The sequence below is a fragment of the Hordeum vulgare genome, chromosome 5H (genome assembly GCF_904849725.1).
Source record: "Hordeum vulgare subsp. vulgare chromosome 5H, MorexV3_pseudomolecules_assembly, whole genome shotgun sequence".
Classification (NCBI taxonomy): domain Eukaryota; kingdom Viridiplantae; phylum Streptophyta; class Magnoliopsida; order Poales; family Poaceae; genus Hordeum; species Hordeum vulgare.
Window position 1 is genome coordinate 387341770 of NC_058522.1, and position 19369 is coordinate 387361138.

The 19369-nt window shown below is 40.5% G+C and overlaps 1 protein-coding gene across 1 annotated transcript; it reads right to left on the reverse strand.

Annotated features, from left to right (window-relative positions):
* Positions 1-14730: 14730 nt before the first annotated feature.
* On the reverse strand, positions 14731-17903 carry LOC123395686 (ubiquitin-conjugating enzyme E2 36-like). Its single transcript, XM_045090719.1, has 8 exons — positions 17736-17903; positions 17608-17635; positions 17229-17315; positions 16359-16417; positions 15908-15949; positions 15759-15832; positions 15086-15183; positions 14731-15007 (listed from the first exon to the last, which is right to left on the reverse strand). Exons 1-8 carry the CDS (start codon positions 17769-17771, stop codon positions 14970-14972), a joined length of 462 nt encoding a protein of 153 aa, XP_044946654.1. The 5' UTR covers positions 17772-17903; the 3' UTR covers positions 14731-14969.
* Positions 17904-19369: the final 1466 nt, after the last annotated feature.

Genomic DNA, 19369 nt, shown 5'->3' on the forward strand with positions numbered 1-19369 from the left:
AGATGCATAGGGCCAGTTTCTCCTTTGGCCATCCACACAGATGCATGTAAAGGGTTGGAAAATGCAGTAAAAAAAGTTTTCCCCCATGCTGAGCAGAGGGAGTGTTTTGGACATATGTGGATGAATCTGATAAAAAATTCAGAGGAGATGAATTTGGGCGCATGTGGCCGGCAGCAAGATCGTACACCAGACAGACACATTCCTATCACCTTGGTAAGATATTGACATCATGTAGTGATAATGAATTTGCTTCATGGTTGAACAACCACCATTCTCTGTTGTGGTACAGATCAGGTTTTAATACTGCCATAAAATGTGATCATATCAATAACAACTTGGCAGAAAGTTTTAACAACAAAGTGAAGGATTTGAAAGACTTGCCTGTGCATGAGATGGTGGACCAAATAAGGATCATGATCATGCGTTTGTGGGAGTTGAGAGGAAAAATTGCTAATATTTTGGAAGGGGACAAGCTTCGAGCAGTGGTACAACAGGTGGTCAACAGGAGTAAAAATCTTTTACATCTATCTGTTGAGAAATCTTCCTTGTGGGGTGCTGAAGTTAGAGATACAAAGAGTGGCAAGAGGCATGTGGTAAACACTGAGTTGCATGAGTGCACTTGCCAAGAGTGGCAACACACTGGAAAACCCTGTGAGCATGCAATACTTTTTTTTGGCATATAACCCAGGTTAAATATGCACCCATATTTGCATGAGTATTATTCAGTACAAAAATTTAAAGCTGCATATGCAAGTCCAATTCCTGCACTAACTGACCAATCTCAGTGGCGTGAGGTGGAAATAGAATTTATCTTGTGTCCCCTGTCACTAGAACAAAGGCTGGGAGGCCAAAACAGAGCAGATTCAAAGCTTGGTTTGAGAAAGGTGGTTGTAGTAGGAAGGGGAAAAGGAAAAGGAAAAGGAAAAGAATGAAAAGCCCAAAAGGGCTCAACAAGGTAAGAAAAATAGGTGCAAGTTGTGTGAGGTACTTGGGCACAGAATTGGTTCATCCAAATGCATCTACACTCCTCAGAGGCCAAAGTATGTTTATGTTACTGTTTTTGCAAGTTTTTGATTTTGCTACTTGTTCTAGTATCTAACCAAGTGAAATGCTTTATGTTTTAGGAGGAAGCGTGTAGAAAAAGACCCACCTCTTGTTGTTGAACAATGCTGGCCAGTGAAAAAGCAAGACTCAATGGCTTTAGAAGGAAGAGAACTATTACTGCTGAAACTGTTACTCCTGAACATGAGCTAACTGAAATTGTTACTGTTGAACATGAGCAAACTGAAATTGTTACTGCTAAACATGAGCTAACTGAAACTGTTACTGAATCTTTTTTGCACACGCTAGGACAATCTGAAACTATTGCAGATGAAGCAACTATTGTGCTGCCATGCGTGGAGGTTGTGCTGCCAAGTGTTGAACATGAGAAAACTGAAACTGTTACTGAATCTGCTTTGACAGTTGTGTTGCCATGTTTGGAGGTTGTGCTGCCAAGTGTTGAGTTGCAAACTGAGGAAGTTAAACAATGTGTGCCATCTATTCAATCTGCAGAAGTGCAAACTAAAGAAGTGGGACATGGCCAGGTGCAAAAGTTGAGGGGGGCTAGTGGAGTTGTTGGCAAGAATACCAAGAGCATCAGCATCAACAAAATGTGCGCCGTGGAACCAAACAGTGGAAAAAGGAGAAGAAATCGAGTGGTAGAAAGAAGCAAAAGAAATAGAGTCGAAATCATTCAAATGTGATGTGATTTGATTTGAAAACTTAAATTTGTTGTCATTTGATGTGAAAACTTATGTTCTTTGATGTAAAACTTATGTGTTATGATGTTGATTTGACTTGAAAATAAAATTCAAATTTGAACCGACATTCAAATTTGAACCTATCTCCAATATTTTTGGAGTTCATTTGTTTGTTCTGTGATGTTGCACTGTTTTATATACTACTATGCACTTTAGTTCATAAATCCAACCCTTTTTGCGAAGTCCAACTCACAGTCACTGAAAATGTTGTCCAAACAAGCTCCAAAGTAAGGGAAAACAACCCCATTTCTAAGCAAGTTTTTTTTCAACCTTCTCAAAATCACCCAAAAAGATTTTCTTAGCTTATACTATACCTATATAGGATCAATAGAAGTCTCGCCTTTTTTTAATAAGTATTCATATTATTAAAAAAATTGAAAAAACACCCTTTAATACAAAGTCAACAACAAAAAAAGTTTAAAAATTTTAAATGCAAAAATAACTTCAGATCCTGCTTAGTCACTCCAACATGAAGCTAAGGTGAGGTTTTTTGATTTTTTGAATTTTCAAAACCTGAAACCCTCTTCTCACTCTTTTGAACTCTATGCAACCTCATTCGAGATAGTCCAATTTGTGAAGGTTTTTTCATCCAAAGATCATTACATCAAGTTTATCATTTTATATCATAACTATGTAACATAACAAGACTATATGCGCTGGTTTTTCATTTTTTAGATTTTTCTTTGAATTAGTTACACACATTTGAATGTTTGGTCAAACCTTTCAAAACCCCGTTGACTTCCTCCAAACCCCATCTAACCCTAACACCTTCTCAAAATCACCCAAAAAATTTCCTTAGCTTATATTATACCTATATAGGATCAATACGAAGTCTCACCTTTTTTTGAATAAGTATTCATATTATTAATTTATTTTTGAAAAAACATCCTTTAATACATAGTCAGAAATAAAACAAGTTTAAAAATTTCAAAATGCAAAAATAACTTCAGATCATGCTTAGTCACTCCAAAATGAAGCTAAAAGGTGAGGTTTTCTGATTTTTTGAATTTTCAAAACCTGAAACCCTCTTCTCACTATTTTGAACTCTATGCAACCTCAGTCGAGATAGTCCAATTTGTGAAAGTTTTTTCATGCAAAGATCATTACATCAAGTTTATCATTTTATATCATAACTATGTAACATAACAAGACTATATGCGCTGGTTTTTCATTTTTTAGATTTTCTTAATTAGTTACACACATTTGAATGTTCGGTCAAACCTTTCAAAACCCCGTTGACTGCCTCCAAACCCCATCTAACCCTAACGCCAAACATTCACCGTCGATCAAACCCTAACGCCAAACTGCGGCTGTCGGATAGGCCGTGGGTGTGGGGGAGTATCTCAGTGACCGTTGGGCCGAGCGGATAACGTTGAGCGGGGAGCATCTCAGTGATCGTTGGGCCGAGCGGATCGGCCCGGCAAAGCCTGGCGTGCGTCGCAGCGAGATGGGCCACCCTGCATGCCATGCAACGGCGTCGCAGCCTAGCTATTCTGCCAAATGAACGCAGCCTAGCCGCCATGCAGCAACGCATTAAAACGGGCGGCAGGGGCGCAGAGGTACGTCGCATCTAAGCTATTTTTAACAATTGCATGCACGAACCTTAGAACACGGGACGGACGCGTCGGTGACACAGTCTCTCATGCCGATTAAAAACGAAGCATCTCGCCTATGCCGCCCGTGCCTCTTTGGATGCTCTACCGTTTTTTGCACGCCCATTAATTATGCCACCACGCGGAGGAGAGAAAACGATCAATCATGTACATTGACTACGGCTGCAACGCGACTATAAAAGGGCACCATATCCTCATCCCTCTCACACTCATCTCTCAAGCCTCCTCCTCTTCTTCTTCTTTCCGAGCGAAATCCAACCCCCACTCGAGCCACCATGCAATTCAACGGCCCGACCTACCGTCTCCCTCGCACCGTGCCGGGGAGGCAGTTCCCGCCCGGCCAAGTCATCGAGAATAGCCTGAGGATTTGGGCCATCTCAAGGTGGAAGGGCCCTAGAGAGTTGGCTAGCTTCTTCCTCCATGCCGGCTACCGCCACCTCCCTCCAGGCACTCCGCCCATGTTCCACCTCCACGAGCAGGTCGATGGCAACCCCAACGGCTTCGTCATCGGCCTCTATGTCACCTTCACCAACCGCTACGACACGTACCACCTCCTCGGCCAGGTGTTTTGGTGTGGATGCGAGTTCATCGCGTTCACCACCTACAACATCTTCACCAACTTCCACCACATCTTCTCCGAGCCCAACGGCATGCACGCCCTCCCCTACCAGATGCCGCCCCCGGAGAATGGCGAGTGAGGGGCGCCGGCGAAGGAGGGGCCAAGGAGTCTTCTGCTGGCCGAGGAGTTTTTTTATATTTTTATCTAGTAGTTGGGGCGTGTGTGCCCGTCTTTTTATATTTTTATCTAGTATTTCTATATATTGTATGCTACTAGGGTACCCGATGCCCCTTTATAGTAATATTTCTATCTAGTTTTATGCATTATATGTTTTACGTTTTATGCATTATGCACTATATTAGGGGCTGTTTGGATTGTGACTATCTTTGCCGGAGAACCATGAGTGAGGAGGGAAGAACATTTTTAACATAAACCTAAACCCTAAACCCTAACAACCTACTCGGAACATATTAATGTTTTATGCATTATGCACTATACTAATGTCTCCCGATAGAAATGACAGAGAACTGCTCGGAAACACCGGTGCACAAACTTTGAAAACACCGGTGCACAAACTTTGAAAACACCATAACAACCTACTCCCCAAATGCGTTTTTCGAGGCTAACTTTGACTTTGACATGCAAGTTACACTGCAACCTAGGCACGTAACAACCGGTGCACATTCTTGTATGCGGACTAAAAAGAAACGGAGGGAGTATATGGCATGCAAGTCATATTATATGCATTAGTCATATTATTCTTGTATGCGGTCAAATGATACTCCCTCTGTTTCGGTGCATTAGTCATATTAGAAGGTGCACTGCAACCTAGGCACGTAGAGATTAGGTGCACAACTAGTCAATGCTATTAATTAGAAGACCTCTTCAAACCCAAAAAACGTGACGCATAAACCGCAACCTAGGCACTCTCAACTAAAAACATGTTATTAATTAGAAGATCTCTTCAAACCCAAAAAACATGACGCATAAACTACATGCATTGGGCCTTCAATTAATAGATGGGATCTAATTAATATGCATGCAACTACTCCGGATGAAACAAGCGGCAGTACTACTATAATATGCTACTCCCTCCGTCACAGTTTACAGAACGCACTTTCATTCTCATGCATTTTCATCACCGAAAGGATTTTAGGCATGTTTGGTTTAATACTTAATTAATTACAGTGTGGTAACCGCAATAAAGCCCACAATTTTCTCTCCATGCAGATGTGTATGCGGGGGAGTGGAATAACTGCATGCAGTTCTGTTCGCCAGGTCTCCACCAGTGCATGCGCGATGATGGTTCGTTTACTCACCGGGAGGTCACCGCATGTTAATTTTTTTTCAATAATTAGGTATGATGGTATAACCATCAATATTATTTTTAGTCCAATCGCTAATCACCTTGGTCCCAGAGATTGTTGAGGCGCGCCCTGTAAACTATGACGGAGGGAGTACTATAATCGGCGATGGTTTCCTATTCGGCCATGTGCACTTTTTTTTGCACTAGCTATAACTTTTTTATCAATGGGCCTGTATATATCGATGTCAATGATCGTGTGCACTTTTTTTTGCACTAGCTACACCTTTTTTATCAATGGGCCAGAATATGTTCTATTCGGCCCTGCCTGCCTTCTATATGGGCCTGGCCTTTTCGAGCAATTGTCGACGAACCCTTTTTTTTCCTCTACCACCGAAACTGAAACTGACGACGAACTGCAGAACTGTAAAAACGGGGCCGAAACAGAGTGGAGAAGACGAGAAAACATGCTGAATTCGTACAGCCCAACAGTTTTATTCAAACATCCATATCATTACGATTACAGATGATGCCCAATCTATGCACTAACGACTAATTATCATCACATAAACAAATGCGAGAGCAATTACACAAACATAAAAAATTCCGGCCATCAAATTGCCCTGCTTCTTCAATTCGATTTGTTTCTTCATCTGCTTGTTGAGCTTCTTCAGCTCTGCCGTCCCTCCTGCATCCCCCACAGTAGCACCAATGGAATTGCCAGATCCAGGGGCCCCAGATCCAAACTTATCCGCCTCCAACGGTAAATTGAGCTCCCCTGATGCACCCTCTAGTTGAATCCGCTCTATGTACTCATCTAGCCACTCAAAATGGGCGCATTGCTTCAATTTATGAAATCGGAAAGATGAACCCTAAATCCCAAATCTGATGAAAAATATGAAATTGGGGGACAAAAACCAAAATTGGCATATTGAGAAGTAATATCTCACCTTTCCCTGCTCTTGTTTGCTCTCGCATTTCACGAATTCCCTCCCAAGGTTGCCATTCTTGTATGTCGTTGTGACTAGCCGCTTCAGGGGTGCGGTACGTGGACATGCAGGGCACCTTGTCATGGGCACTTCGCCATAGCGCGGCCATGAGCGGCGGGAGGCTGAAGCGGAGCTCGACATTGCTAGGTCGCGGCCCCGAATGGCGTTGCTGCCCGTCGTCGCCGCAGAAGAAGAACAACAACGGTCGGGGAGCGGGGCGAGGATGGGAAGGTCGCGGTATTGCTCTTGTACCAATGCTGAGCTGGATAAGTTACTGGGTCCCACGCTGTGGGTCCCGCTTTGTTACGTAGGGGCTCACCTGATTCGAGTTTTAAACATGTGTCTTTCGATTAGGTAGCAGTGTCGCACGACAGCTATTTCTGTGCTGGGAGATGTCGCATGAGAGCCATTACAACCAACGACGTCGCATGAGAGATAACACACATCAACGACGTCGCATGGGAGCTATTCGCCCAAAGAAATATCAAATCTTATTAATGACTTGCTAGACTTAGAGGTCGATAGGGCCTTGGACATAGTTCGGAATATCGCAACGGTGAAACCGATGAATGATTCTAAAAATAATGCACTTGGGGTTGGGACACCAAACTCTCTGTGTGAAGATCTAATACCTTCTAATGAGGCTCAAGATGGGGAGGTGGATAGTGGTTCGGAGAAGTATATAGCCCCTCTGCAACCTGAGTCTATTGTAACGCCTCAGCCCGATTATATGGATCGGGCTAATGGGGAAGATAAACCAAAACGAACATGGAAGCGGAAGGTGTGTCCGACATCCACAGTGCATAGAAGTGATAGATTAAAAGATGAGAGGAATCTTTTGGAATAGCATAGGTCTAAAGGAATTGGCTAAAAGAAGGTTCCTTGCGAAGGCAACACTAGAACATAAGTTGGATTTTATGGATTTACTTGAGACAGGTCGAGACAATTTTACGTCTCAAATTCTAGGCACCTTATCTGGTAGTGTGGACTTTGATTGGCATTGTTTACCTCCAAGAGGAAGGTCTGTGGGATCATACTTGGAGTGAAATGCGAGACCCCTGAAGTGAGAGACGTAATACTTGGGGAGTTTGCTATTAGATTCGGAGATCTTTCAAAGATTGATGGTTTTCAATGGGCGCTAGTTGCTGTTTATGGAGCAACACAACTAGATCTTAAACCCGATTTCCTTGCGGTTCTAGTGTGTATCTCTGACGAGAGACTACCTCTATTGGTCGGGGTGATTTCAACATTATCCGGAGGAGGGATGAAAAGAATAACAATAATTTTGATGGCACATGGTCTTTTATGTTTAACAGGATTATCGAGAGCCTAGACCTGAGGGGGATGGAACTTTGTGGAAGGAAGTTTACTTGGGAAAACTCGTTACCGAACCCAACGTTTGAGAAGTTGGGTCGTGTTCTCACCAGTGTCGAATTGGAACAGAAGTTCCCTCTGGTGACGATCCAAGCTTTACAAAGAGCCGTTTTCGACCCCACTCCTCTGCTTGTCGACTCAGGAGAAGCATCACATGCAGGAAACAACAATGCGTTCTCTTTCGAAATAGCATGGTTTCTAAGAGAGGGCTTCATAGATATGATAGCCAGGGAATGGGCTATAGCATTGGGGGAGTCAAATATTGAGAGATGGAAGAATAAAATTAGGCACTTGAGACAGTTCTTGAGGGGTTGGGAACAGAATGGGTATGGAATTTATAAGGTAAAGAAGGAGAGGCTTCTCAAACTTATAAATGAGCTTGATCTCAAGGCTGAGACTTCTTTATTAGATGCGAATGATAGAGCATCGAAAATGGAGGTAGACCAAAGATTACGAGAGCTTCTTCGAGAAGGAGAAATGAAGTGTGCACTTAGAGCTAAAGTGCGGAATGTCGCTCACGGATACGATAGCACAAAGTATTTTGATTCGATTGCAAATGGAAAACATAGAAAGATGACAATTTGCCATCTTGAACAAGATGTGGATACAATCATAGGACATGAGAACCTAAAATTGTATATATCTAATTATTATAAACAATTGTTTGGAGCTCCCGATGAAAATTTTGTTACTATGGATGAGCGCATGGTTACGGATATTCCTCAACTCGGGGCTGACGAGAATGAGATTTTATCCGCACCATTTACACAGAAAGAGATGTTTGAGGCTATAGTACAAATGAAGAATAATAAGGCTCCTAGACCGGATGGCTTTCCGAGGAGCTCTATAAAAAATGCTGGCACATAATTAAGGATGATCTTATGCCAATGTTCCATGATCTTTTCAATGGGTACATGTAGCTATTCCACCTTAACTTTAGAGTGATAACATTGTTGCCAAAGAATGAGGGGGCGGTGCGCATTGAGCAGTTCTGACCCATTTGCCTACTTAACGTCAGCTTTTAAAAATTACTAAGGTGGGGATGAACAGACTGGAGAGGATTGCACATTCTATGGTGCAACCAACTCCGACGACCTTCATGCCAGATCGAAAGATACTAGAAGGGATGGTGCTCTTGCATGAAACTTTGCATGAAATTCATTCAAAGAAACTAGATGGGGTAATCTTCAAAGTGGATTTCGAGAAAGCGTGTGATAAAGTAAATGGTCATTCCTACATCAAGCCGTACGTGTGAAGGGTTTCAATGAAGTATGGAGGAACCATGTCGATTCATTTATACAAAAAGGCAGTGTTGGAGTAAAAGTGAATGATGATATAGGTCATTACTTCCAAACGCATAAGGGTCTAAGACAGGGTGATCATATGTCCCTATTTTGTTCAACATTGTGGCAGATATGTTGGCAATCGTGATACGAAGGGCTAAAGAGAAGGGCCTAGTAGGTGGACTAGTGTCACATCTAGTTGATGGTGGAGTGCCCATTTACACTACACTGCTGATACGATTCTTTTCATGGAACATGATTTGGAAAAAGCCAGAAACATGAAACTGGTATTGTGCTTATTCGAAAAGTTCTCAGAACTGAAGATAAATTTCAACAAAAGCGAATTGTGATGCTTTGGGAGAGCCAAAGACGAACAAGATGCTTATAAACAATTGTTCAGATGTGAATTGGGTAACTTGCCTTTTAGCTATCTGGGTATAACCATTCATCATCGCAAACTCACTAATAAGGAGTGCAAATGCATTGAGGATCGATTTGAGAAAAAGTTAAGTTGATGGAAGGGCAAGCTTTATCTTATGGAGATAGGCTCATACCGGTAAACTCAGTGCTAACGAGCATGTCGATGTTCCTCCTATCCTTCTTCGAGGTGCCTGTAGGGGTGCGAAAAAGATTGGATTTTTATCGGTCCCGGTTCTTCTAGCAGAGTGACGAGATCAAGAGGAATTATCGGCTTACTAGTTGGGACATCATCTGTAGACCGAAGGAACAGGTAGGCCTAGGAATTGAGAATTTAGAGGTTAAAACAGGTGTCTGCTCAGTAAGTGGCTGTACAAACTCTCTCTGGAGAATGAAGGCATGTGGGTACAATTTTTGTGCAATAAGTACTTACAATCTAAGACCTTAACCTAGGTTACCGTCAAACCCAATTATTCACCTTTTTAGAAGGGCTTGATGAGGACGAAAGTAGCCTTTTTTCATAGAACTAAATTTATCATTGGAAATGGAGAGTTGACGAGATTCTGGGGGGATACATGGTTAGGCGAGATGCTGCTAGCTAGCCAGTATCCAACACTCTATGATATTGTGTAGCGTAGAGAGGCGTATGTTGCTAGAGTTTGTGCCTTTAAATTTACAATTCCAGAGATCTTTAGTTGGAGATAGATGGGCAGCCTGGTTGCATTTTGGTTAGAAGGTTGATGGGTATCAACCTATCTCACGAGCCTGATAACCTTCATTGGAATTTAAACAAAAATGGCATCTTTTCAGTCAATTCTATGTACCTTGATCTCATAGATTCGGGCCCGATCCCTAATACAATACACATTTGGAAGGTTAAGGTTCCGCTGAGAATCAAAGTATTCATGTGGTTTGTCCACAAGGAGGTGATTCTAACAAAAGATAATCTGGCAAAACATAATTGAGCGGGTAATTAGAGATGCGGTTTTTATAGTCAAAATAAAATCATCAAACACCTCTTTCTTGACTGTCCTATGGCTAGGATTATATGGCGCTCACTCCATATAGCTTTTAATATTAGCCGCCCTCCCCATAGTATACGCAAATACTGCTAAGCACATTCGGATTGGAGTTTATGCATTACTTCGGGCTATTTGGAACTGCGGCAACGATTTGATTTTTAACAAACAGATTCGTACAAATTTTTTACAGGTTATCTACAGGGCCACTGCTATGATCTGTATGTGATCGTTACTCATTCCTGCAAAAGCTAGGAGCCTATGGTTATTGGGTCTGCCCGATGGGAGATGATAGCTCGGGATATCTACAACCGGTTTGGATGACGGTCCAGTAATAAGATAGGTGTTTAGTCATCTAGGCCTATTTTAGCCGGTTGTGGCATCTTTTTATTTCATTTCCTTTTTACAACTTTGTTAAGCTTACCGTGAACTACAGAACCCTTTATGGTTTTTTTTTAATAAGAGGCTGCATGCATCAATTGATGCAGATGCCGGGGGCAATCCTCCTTTTCTAAAAAACACAATGCAACACCACCACTTCGTCCATCAGACTTAACACACAATTCATGGGGAAAAACCATCAGCCATTGCAATTGTTCACACTTGTCCTTGCTCATCTTTGTCTCCATTTAGAATATGATGTCGGGACGGTGGTAATTCACAAGATAGCGGAGTTCCGGAACTGTTTCTGATTTTCTGCAACCTCGACAATTCAGACTAAGGATTTTCATTGGTTCTGACCACAAGGAATATTAACATATATAAAGCAAGATTCCTATGAATATTGAAGGATTAGGGAAGAGAAAACTGATAGTAGTAAAGAGAAGAGAAAGCAAGGTGTGTACATTAGATAGATGAGGGTCCGGAAGGAGGGTCAGGAACAGGGCCGGCCTTGGTGTATGGCCGGAGGGGTGACGGCCTAGGGCTCCGGCCGATGGAGGGGCCATGATATAATACACATATACAGTATAGCCCGGCAATAAGAGGCAAGACAAAAAAAATACAAGAGCAAAAAACGAAAATGGGGTCATCACATAGCAGGTAGTAGCAATTAGCAAAGCGTCACGCGCCAGATGAAAAGGCACGACCGCTGGTTTCTCTTGTGAAAAAAATCAGTCGAAGATCTCAGTGGGTGCCTCGCTCGTCGGTTCGTCTTCGTCGTTCGTCCTTTCATTGCTGGGCGTCACGGTCGCCGCTGGTTGTCGCCGTTGCGCGTGTAGCGCGGCAGTCTAACAGCCTCAGCCCGACCATCAGGCATCCGGCAAGGCAATGCGTTATATGTGTGCGAGCCGTGAGCGCAGCACACACCAGTACATATCCATTCATGACTCCATATACCATGTTCCTGATTCATCCTCTAAACATCAATTTGAGTAGTTTCTTCTATTCCTTATAGTACATATTCAACTTTTCATCCATAATCAGTCCTCCAATTCCAGTGTACACGTAGATTTAAATTTTTAATTTTTTTAATAAGAAAAAAATAATGATAATTTTCTAATTCAATACTGCACATATATACCTATATTAAAGCTGCTAAGCAGCGAGCCACAAGGGAGCTCCCCAGCGCTAGCGCTGGGCTTCCCCCGAACGCCACGTGTCCCCGTGTAAACAGTGCGGTGATGAACGGTACCTCCAAATAGTATCCTTCAGTAAACAGTAACTACCCCGAGTGAACAGTACATTCTGATGAACAGTAATAGCCGCCAAACAATATCGACCAGTCTTCCCTTTTTTTAAACGAACTAGTGTCCTGTGTTTTCCCTCTTTTTTAAACCCCCTATTTCGAAATTAAAATTAAAAAGTTAAAATTACAAAAAAAAAATCTTCGAGTTTTAAAACAAATATTACATCACTTTTCTGTAACAAACACTTTTTTTTACCTTTTATTTTTAAAACCCCTTCTAACAATAATTAAAAAGTTAAAAATTACAAAAAGAAACCCAATTTGTGATTGGGGCACTCCCCTGCACGACATCTTCTTTGAAGTTAAAATTAAGGAGATAAAAAGGCAGAAAAAGTGAACCCGGCGATGAACAATAACCCTTATTTTTATCCTTTTCCTTTTGAAATTCCCCTCTTTTTTGAAATTAAAATTTAAAAGTTAAAATTTACAACAACAAAAAAACGTTCCCCCTGTTCTAAAACAAATATTACACAACCTTTTCAAATTAAGGTGATAAAAATACCAAAAACAATGAAAACAATAACTACATCTCTTTTATACAAAATAATAATAATGGTCAAACAATAACTACGAGTATGATGAACAATACCTCCCCCCCCCCCTCTCTAATGAACAACATACCTCTTTTCTGTCCTTCTTCTTTAAAATTAAAATTAAGGAGATAAAATTCCCAAGGAAAATGAAAACGTATATTATTTATTTACCCCCCTTCTTCTTTAAAATTAAAATTAAGGAGATAAAATTCCCAAGAAAAATGAAAACATATATTATTTCTCCTTAACCTCCTTCTCCTTTGAAATTAAAATTATTAAGATTACAAAATTACCAATTTGTTCCCCTTCGTCTTCAAAATTTAAAATTACCAACAAAAATTGAAAACAAACATTACATCACTTTTTTGTAAATAGTAATTGCGGTCAAACAATAAGCTATGGTTACAATGAATCCACATTTTTTACTCCTTCTTTAAAATTAAACTTAAAAAGATAAATTTACAAAAAAAACAACAAATATTATATCACTTTTCTAAAAATAATAATAGTGGATAAACGGTAATTATAGCCAACCAATAATTATGATGAACAAATTTTCATTCTTTTTCCAAGTGAAAAGATAAAATTACCAAAAATAATTAGGAAAACAAATATTACATAAAATACAAATTTGCTAAATGACGGGCTTAAACTCGGGTGCGGCGTGCCGCCGCACCTTCTGCCCTACTAGTTATATTTATATCAATATGTATTCAACCATCCTAATTTTGTTCTACATGTCTGGGGTTCCAATCATCCAATGTATAAATTTCCAATTTTTGGAGGAAAAAGATAGAAAGTGATCTAAAAATCAGCCTCCATGTTGCCTAAGAAGCATTGGTCCTTGGATGATAGCAATGGTGGAGCTACAGCGAGGATAACAATCTACGGGAAGGGTTGCATTAATTTTGCAAAAGCTTTTTCTAACTCATCTAATGTTGAACTTCGCAATTTTGTAAATGAGCATACATATATATGGTCTTATGACATGGGGCCCCATATCGTCAAATTCGACCAGGGCCTCCTGAAACCCAGGGCCGGCCATGGTCAGGAAGCAACGCATGCGCTGCTAGATAGATTTTGGGGCTCAATTTAAGGATTACTAGAAGGGAGAAGAACGAGATGAACAGAGATCTCTGGCCGTGGGCAGAGTTCGACGGCAACTAACCACAGCTGGAAAGATTTCTATGGGGAATCAAGTGGAAGGAGTAGATCAAAAGGAGAATCAACTGGAGAGATAAAAACAAGATAAGAAAGGGAAAAGCGAAAACTGTGAGATCTGAGAGGAAGAACAATGGAGAAGGCTGGTATAGATCGATCTGTAGATGGGGAAGAGTAGAAACACCAATTAATCGCTGGATTTGGGATCAAGAAAAAACGGCAAGATGCCATTATCCGGCAGATCGCCAGTCGCCACTTAGGCAGTCTCTAGAAGCGTCTCCACACGTTTCTCTACATATTAGGATTTGTTCTTTCATGTATCCGTTCTACAGTATCGCAATGCAAAAACTCTACTATAAACTATCAGAAGGCACGATTAAAGTTACATGTATTTTTACAATAGACAAGATTTAAAGTCATTGCATTTATTCCTAGTAGCTAACAAGTACTTCATTGTATTACTTTTATATGTATATACATAGTGTGAATCCAATTTTTTTTAACTATCCGCAATAAAAGTAACATAGGTAGTAACATAGATGCCACCTGAACAAAAAATATGATGTGACAATTAATTAATAAAAAGAGGGAAAAAAAGTAACTTAGCATGTTACTCATATTAAGAGTAACATAGCGGATAAGGATCAATATTATTACCTTTATGTTACTATCTACTATTGAGGTAATAACTTATAAACTAATAACATATGTATGTTACTATTCTATGTTACTCTTCATTGTGAATAGTCTTAATCCATCTCACAGTCAATCAATAACCATTCAAGTTCCAGAGAATTTACTGCGACGGAGGAAGTACAAAACAACTATTCTCTAGCACGCTACAATGATATACACATACAGAACATACAATAAATTCTCAAAAACTTAATAAAAACAGACCCCAAATGAACCAACCCGTGCAGCGTGCAAGCCGTGCATGGCCCACTAGTCATGCTGACAGCCCAATTGTGGAACAAACAAACCAGGAACGAACGGCACACATAACTTCGGGATGTTTATTACGGTACATCACTCACGTAATATACATGCACACGGGTCCATAGCATCCCAACTAGGGTAATAATATACATCACACTCGGTACAAGCAATGCGAGGAAACTTCACATTTCACTAGTTCATCAGGACCTCTCCATTTTAAACCACATGATAGTCGATTTCACCTCCACCTCACCAAGACTACTGAGCAATCAGTCATAGCATGCCAGAGCTCATGCATCATTAGCATAGACACGGGTCCACTCTTTGGCTGCGCAATAGGAAATCGGCATTGGTTGAGGGGGGAAAATGGCTATACTCTGCAGCTAGAATGCGACAAGATTATCACCTGTTTCCACAGCTTCTGTCTCGTTGGCTTTCCAGTGCTTTGCCACATTGTCAGCAAGCGGATCATCAGGATTTGGAGCACTGAGGAGTGCTTGAATACTGAAAAGGAACATCAAGTGGAAAGAAATGAGATGTTCAGCTAAGATTGATTCGTTCTCCTCAACTCGTTTGTGCTTTCTGGTTATGTTTCAGCAAATATTTCCAAGTAAACACTAGCAGTGGCTCCTAGGTGAAACAACGGACACAGCAAGGTACTGAAGGAGCCACGTCACGTACACCTATACGTACTCTATTACAGAAACACATGTCAGTTCTGCCACCAGTTTACTGGCGATTGTGGTGGCAGAGTGCCAGCAGCTCCATTGTACTGTACAATTAGTGTCGTCGGCTTTAAGGAAATCTTTCATCTCTTCTAGGGTCTCAGCATAATGATTATGCATCCTGCTTTTTAGTGTGAAACATTTGCTAAGTGCTACAAAAGCTTTTTAATGTAGAATTAATGTCCCATTTCTAATATCCATTTCAGGAAACTAAAAATGTTATTTAGTCCAGAGGAGCTGATATATGGTTTCTATATCAGTACTGGCTTCTTTATGAACAAACACACCAAATGCGGAGTACAACAAATTGTCATCACATATCAACAAAAAAACTACTGAAGCAGGAACATTCACCTCAAAAGAACTGTTCGGATCTGAAGGGCAGGACTCCACTTGTCCTTTAAGATATCAAGGCATATCCTCCCAAGCTGTATAATGTAAGTATTAAGAAAACCATTATAATTTATTAACGTATATAAAGGATCAGAATATAACAAACTTACCTTGTCAATGTTTGGATGGTAAATTTTTGTGAGAAAGCGAACCTGTTTACAGTGATCAAATCAAAACTTCAGTCAGAAAAAATGTATAAATTCATGTAGACCTTAAATCACTGTAACCACTCAATCTGAAATCTTAACAAAACAACCAGACAAATCTAGGTCCTCTCAATACTAAATATGATGATGAATACATCTTCCTCAGACTAATCAGGAATCACCGAGATCATTAGAAGAACCACATGATGATATCCAACATTTAAGTGTTCAGCTATGATACATTAGAAGAATCACATGATGATATCCAACCGAGATCATTAGGGTTTAGGGCTTCATATGAACCGAATGCACATAAGAACTTAGTCTACATGAAACTTGGAAAAAACATCACCAAAATTACAAATCCACAAAGTCATAGCACTGCAATACTTGAAATAAAGCAACAATGAAACACCTTTGGCGGAGCCATTGGATATTCTTCAGGTAAAAACAACTCAAGTTTGAATACTCCTCCTGGCAAGTAATCAAACTAACAGTTAACAAGAGAGGATACTGATTTACATGTTTGAAATAGCCAACAACATAAAGATAAGTTAGTCGTAATAACTAAGGAGCTAGGAATGCAATAATGGAGGTAAAGAGGATGCAGTAATCATCACATGACAAAATGAACCATATCAGAAGTTTGTGTTGAGAATTGAGATACTACTAGCATTACAGGGAGCATCCAGGACATTCAAGCATTTCCAGATACGGGGAAAAATTGTGACTTAATTGCAAGCCTATTTAGGAGTCAGGAGTTGGAAAGCGATACATCTCAGGACAATGGTGCTATCTATGTGATACCAGCAGAAGATACAACCCTCACATTTTCCAGATGCTTATATTTCAGGAAACAAATGATGCTTCCATGAATTTTGCAGAAACAAGAACGTTCAATAACTAACCAAAAGAATGCTACTTGCATTGCGCCGAAATTCCTATGAAGTGTGTGAAACCATGTGTGCGCGCGCACAGCGAGGTTAGACTGTATGTCATTTCCCTTAATTGTGACACACAATAAATATGGCTTCTTTGTTTCTTAATTATGGCATCACTTTTCTCTAAGAAAATTAAGCTCGAGCTATCCTTAGTCATGTCCAACAGCTACAAATCACTATAAGAATCCACATACTGCGATGAATTTTCTTAGTACAGTTGATTGGGTCCTAAAATTGGTCTACCATTTCGACAGCCAATTAGAGCATTGCATTGCCAACTCCGCAGTTAATGCCAAAGGCAACTAAAGTACAGAACAGAAGAACGGAAGGAGAATATTTGACACCTTCATACGGCGACTGCGTTGGGCCAAGGATCATGACATTGAAGTAGCGCATGTTCTCCTCCGATGGTGAAGCGCTGATCCCAGGAGCTGCAAGAACATAACAAGAACAGTGCCCGGGAACCTCAACAGACCATCCCAAGATTGTCTTTACATATTTAAGGAACAGCTAAAGTAGGGACCGACTCTTCACAGTCAGAATGCATAGGGTAGTAGAAATAACTGAAGCTTTAGTATTAATTAACCGAGATAAACAAACAAGAGATTAGAGGATCTATTGAAGCTAACTGGAGATTACTACAACTGATTCGGAGCAAAAATAGGGCAAAAACAAACTCGTAAAACAGCATCTGCTTCTGAGTAGAGGCATCACAGATCTCACCTGGCTCGCTGAGCAGCCGCTGCGTCTCCTGCAGGAAGCAACACCCACCGAAAATCACGAAAATCGCACGGAAAGGAGCGGGAAAAGTGGGAGGGGACGGAACAGGAGCGCACGGAAGGGTTATTTACCTTGATGATGCGGCGGGGGAGGTTGCTATTGGCCATGGCGGGGCTAGGGCTAGGGTTTCGTGGTCGATCGCGGCGGAGGGGAGGGGAGGGGAGGAGGAAGGGGAAGTACCAAAGGAAGCGGCGTCAGCGAACAATGATCCTTCCTGGTGTGCAGTTTGGTCCCTGTTGTTTGGGGGTTTTATGAGGCTATACTATAGTGCGGAGGGGGTTGGGACTTGGGTACTGCTCCGGATGATATGTGGGGTCGGGTCCACAAGACAGTGACACTGCATGGTACGCTATTGTAGAGAGATACTCCCTCCGTTCCTAAATACTCCATCCATTCCAAAATATAAGACATTTAGAGATTTCACTAAAAGACTACATACGGAGCAAAATGAGTGAATGTATACTCTAAAATATGTCTACATACATCCGTATGTAGTTTATAGTGCAATTTCTAAAAGGTCTTATATTTAGGAACAGAGGGAGTATAAGTCTTTCTAGAGGTTTCATTAGAGGACTACATACGGATGTATATAGACATGTTTTCAGTGTAGATTCATTCATTTTCTTCCGTATGTAGACCCTTAGTGAAATTTCTTTAAAGACTTATATTTAGGAACGGAGGGAGTAGGATTTAGATTGTTTCTCATTTGCTGCCTGGTTTTTTCTTTTGGAACTGGTTTGCTACCTAAATTTGGAGTGATGCTGATGTTTTCGCAAATGATTTTTAACGATGTCAAATCTTGACACTTGCAACCAACACTCAAACAACCAATATTGCTAGAAAAAACGATAAGATATGCAGTACATCTTCTTTCGTAGATGTTCAGCAAAGTGGTTCATCCAAAATATAGACATTCTTCAAGATGTGACTTTGACTCTAGTTCTTGATATGAATATAAAACGATGACTTTAGATTGTGAATGTTTCTCATGGAAATTTGATAATATTATTTTTATTAACGAACCTTACTAATTTTTCTATACGCTGATAGTACTAAGTTAAGAGTTTTTTTTTTGGTGAGGATACTAAATTAAAAGTTTGAGTACACTTGTTTTATTATGTTGTTTACTTTAGACTTGATGTAGCAAATTTATAAAATTATGTTTGATGCTATGCTAAATATTAGTATAATAGAAATTGAATTTGAAGAGAACATGCTTCTCCATGTTTGAAAGATGCTTTTTCATGGCTCAGCCTGAAAAATCAAGTTAGGACCAATTGTAGACTGGGTTTAAGACAGGTACAATGATGACATATGGATACATATGTTCTATAATAAAAAGTAACTTGAGGCATCTATATTGATTTTATTTTCTTTTCAATGCAAGCTATCACTAATGGGCCTCATCAAAAAATAAAAAATAAAGACTTTAATACATATGCATCTCTACTTTTCACTCTAATTTTTTCAGCTTTTTCTCTTCAAGCACCCGCCTCCTGCAAAGGATCCCGCTTCTTCATCCGAACCAATTTTTCTGACATCTGATATTACATGACATACGAGGCATCACCCTGAGGCTATGCATTGTACATGCCCTATACTCCTCTTTTCTGTGTATTGTGCATCATTTATGCATCCATGCTTTGGACGGACCATATAGTGCCATCGTATGTGTGCTAGAGCCGATGATGTGAAGCGGTGCGAG

Bases quoted from the DNA above. Each gene is read 5' to 3' on its own strand.
- LOC123395686 (XM_045090719.1), bottom strand. From the start codon at position 17,771: ATGGCCAATAGCAACCTCCCCCGCCGCATCATCAAG. The intron at 16,418-17,228 runs GTGTCAAATATT...ATTACTTGCCAG, and splicing joins AACGCAGTCGCCGTATGAAG to GAGGAGTATTCAAACTTGAG. The intron at 15,833-15,907 runs GTAAGTTTGTTA...TACATTATACAG, and splicing joins ACCATCCAAACATTGACAAG to CTTGGGAGGATATGCCTTGA.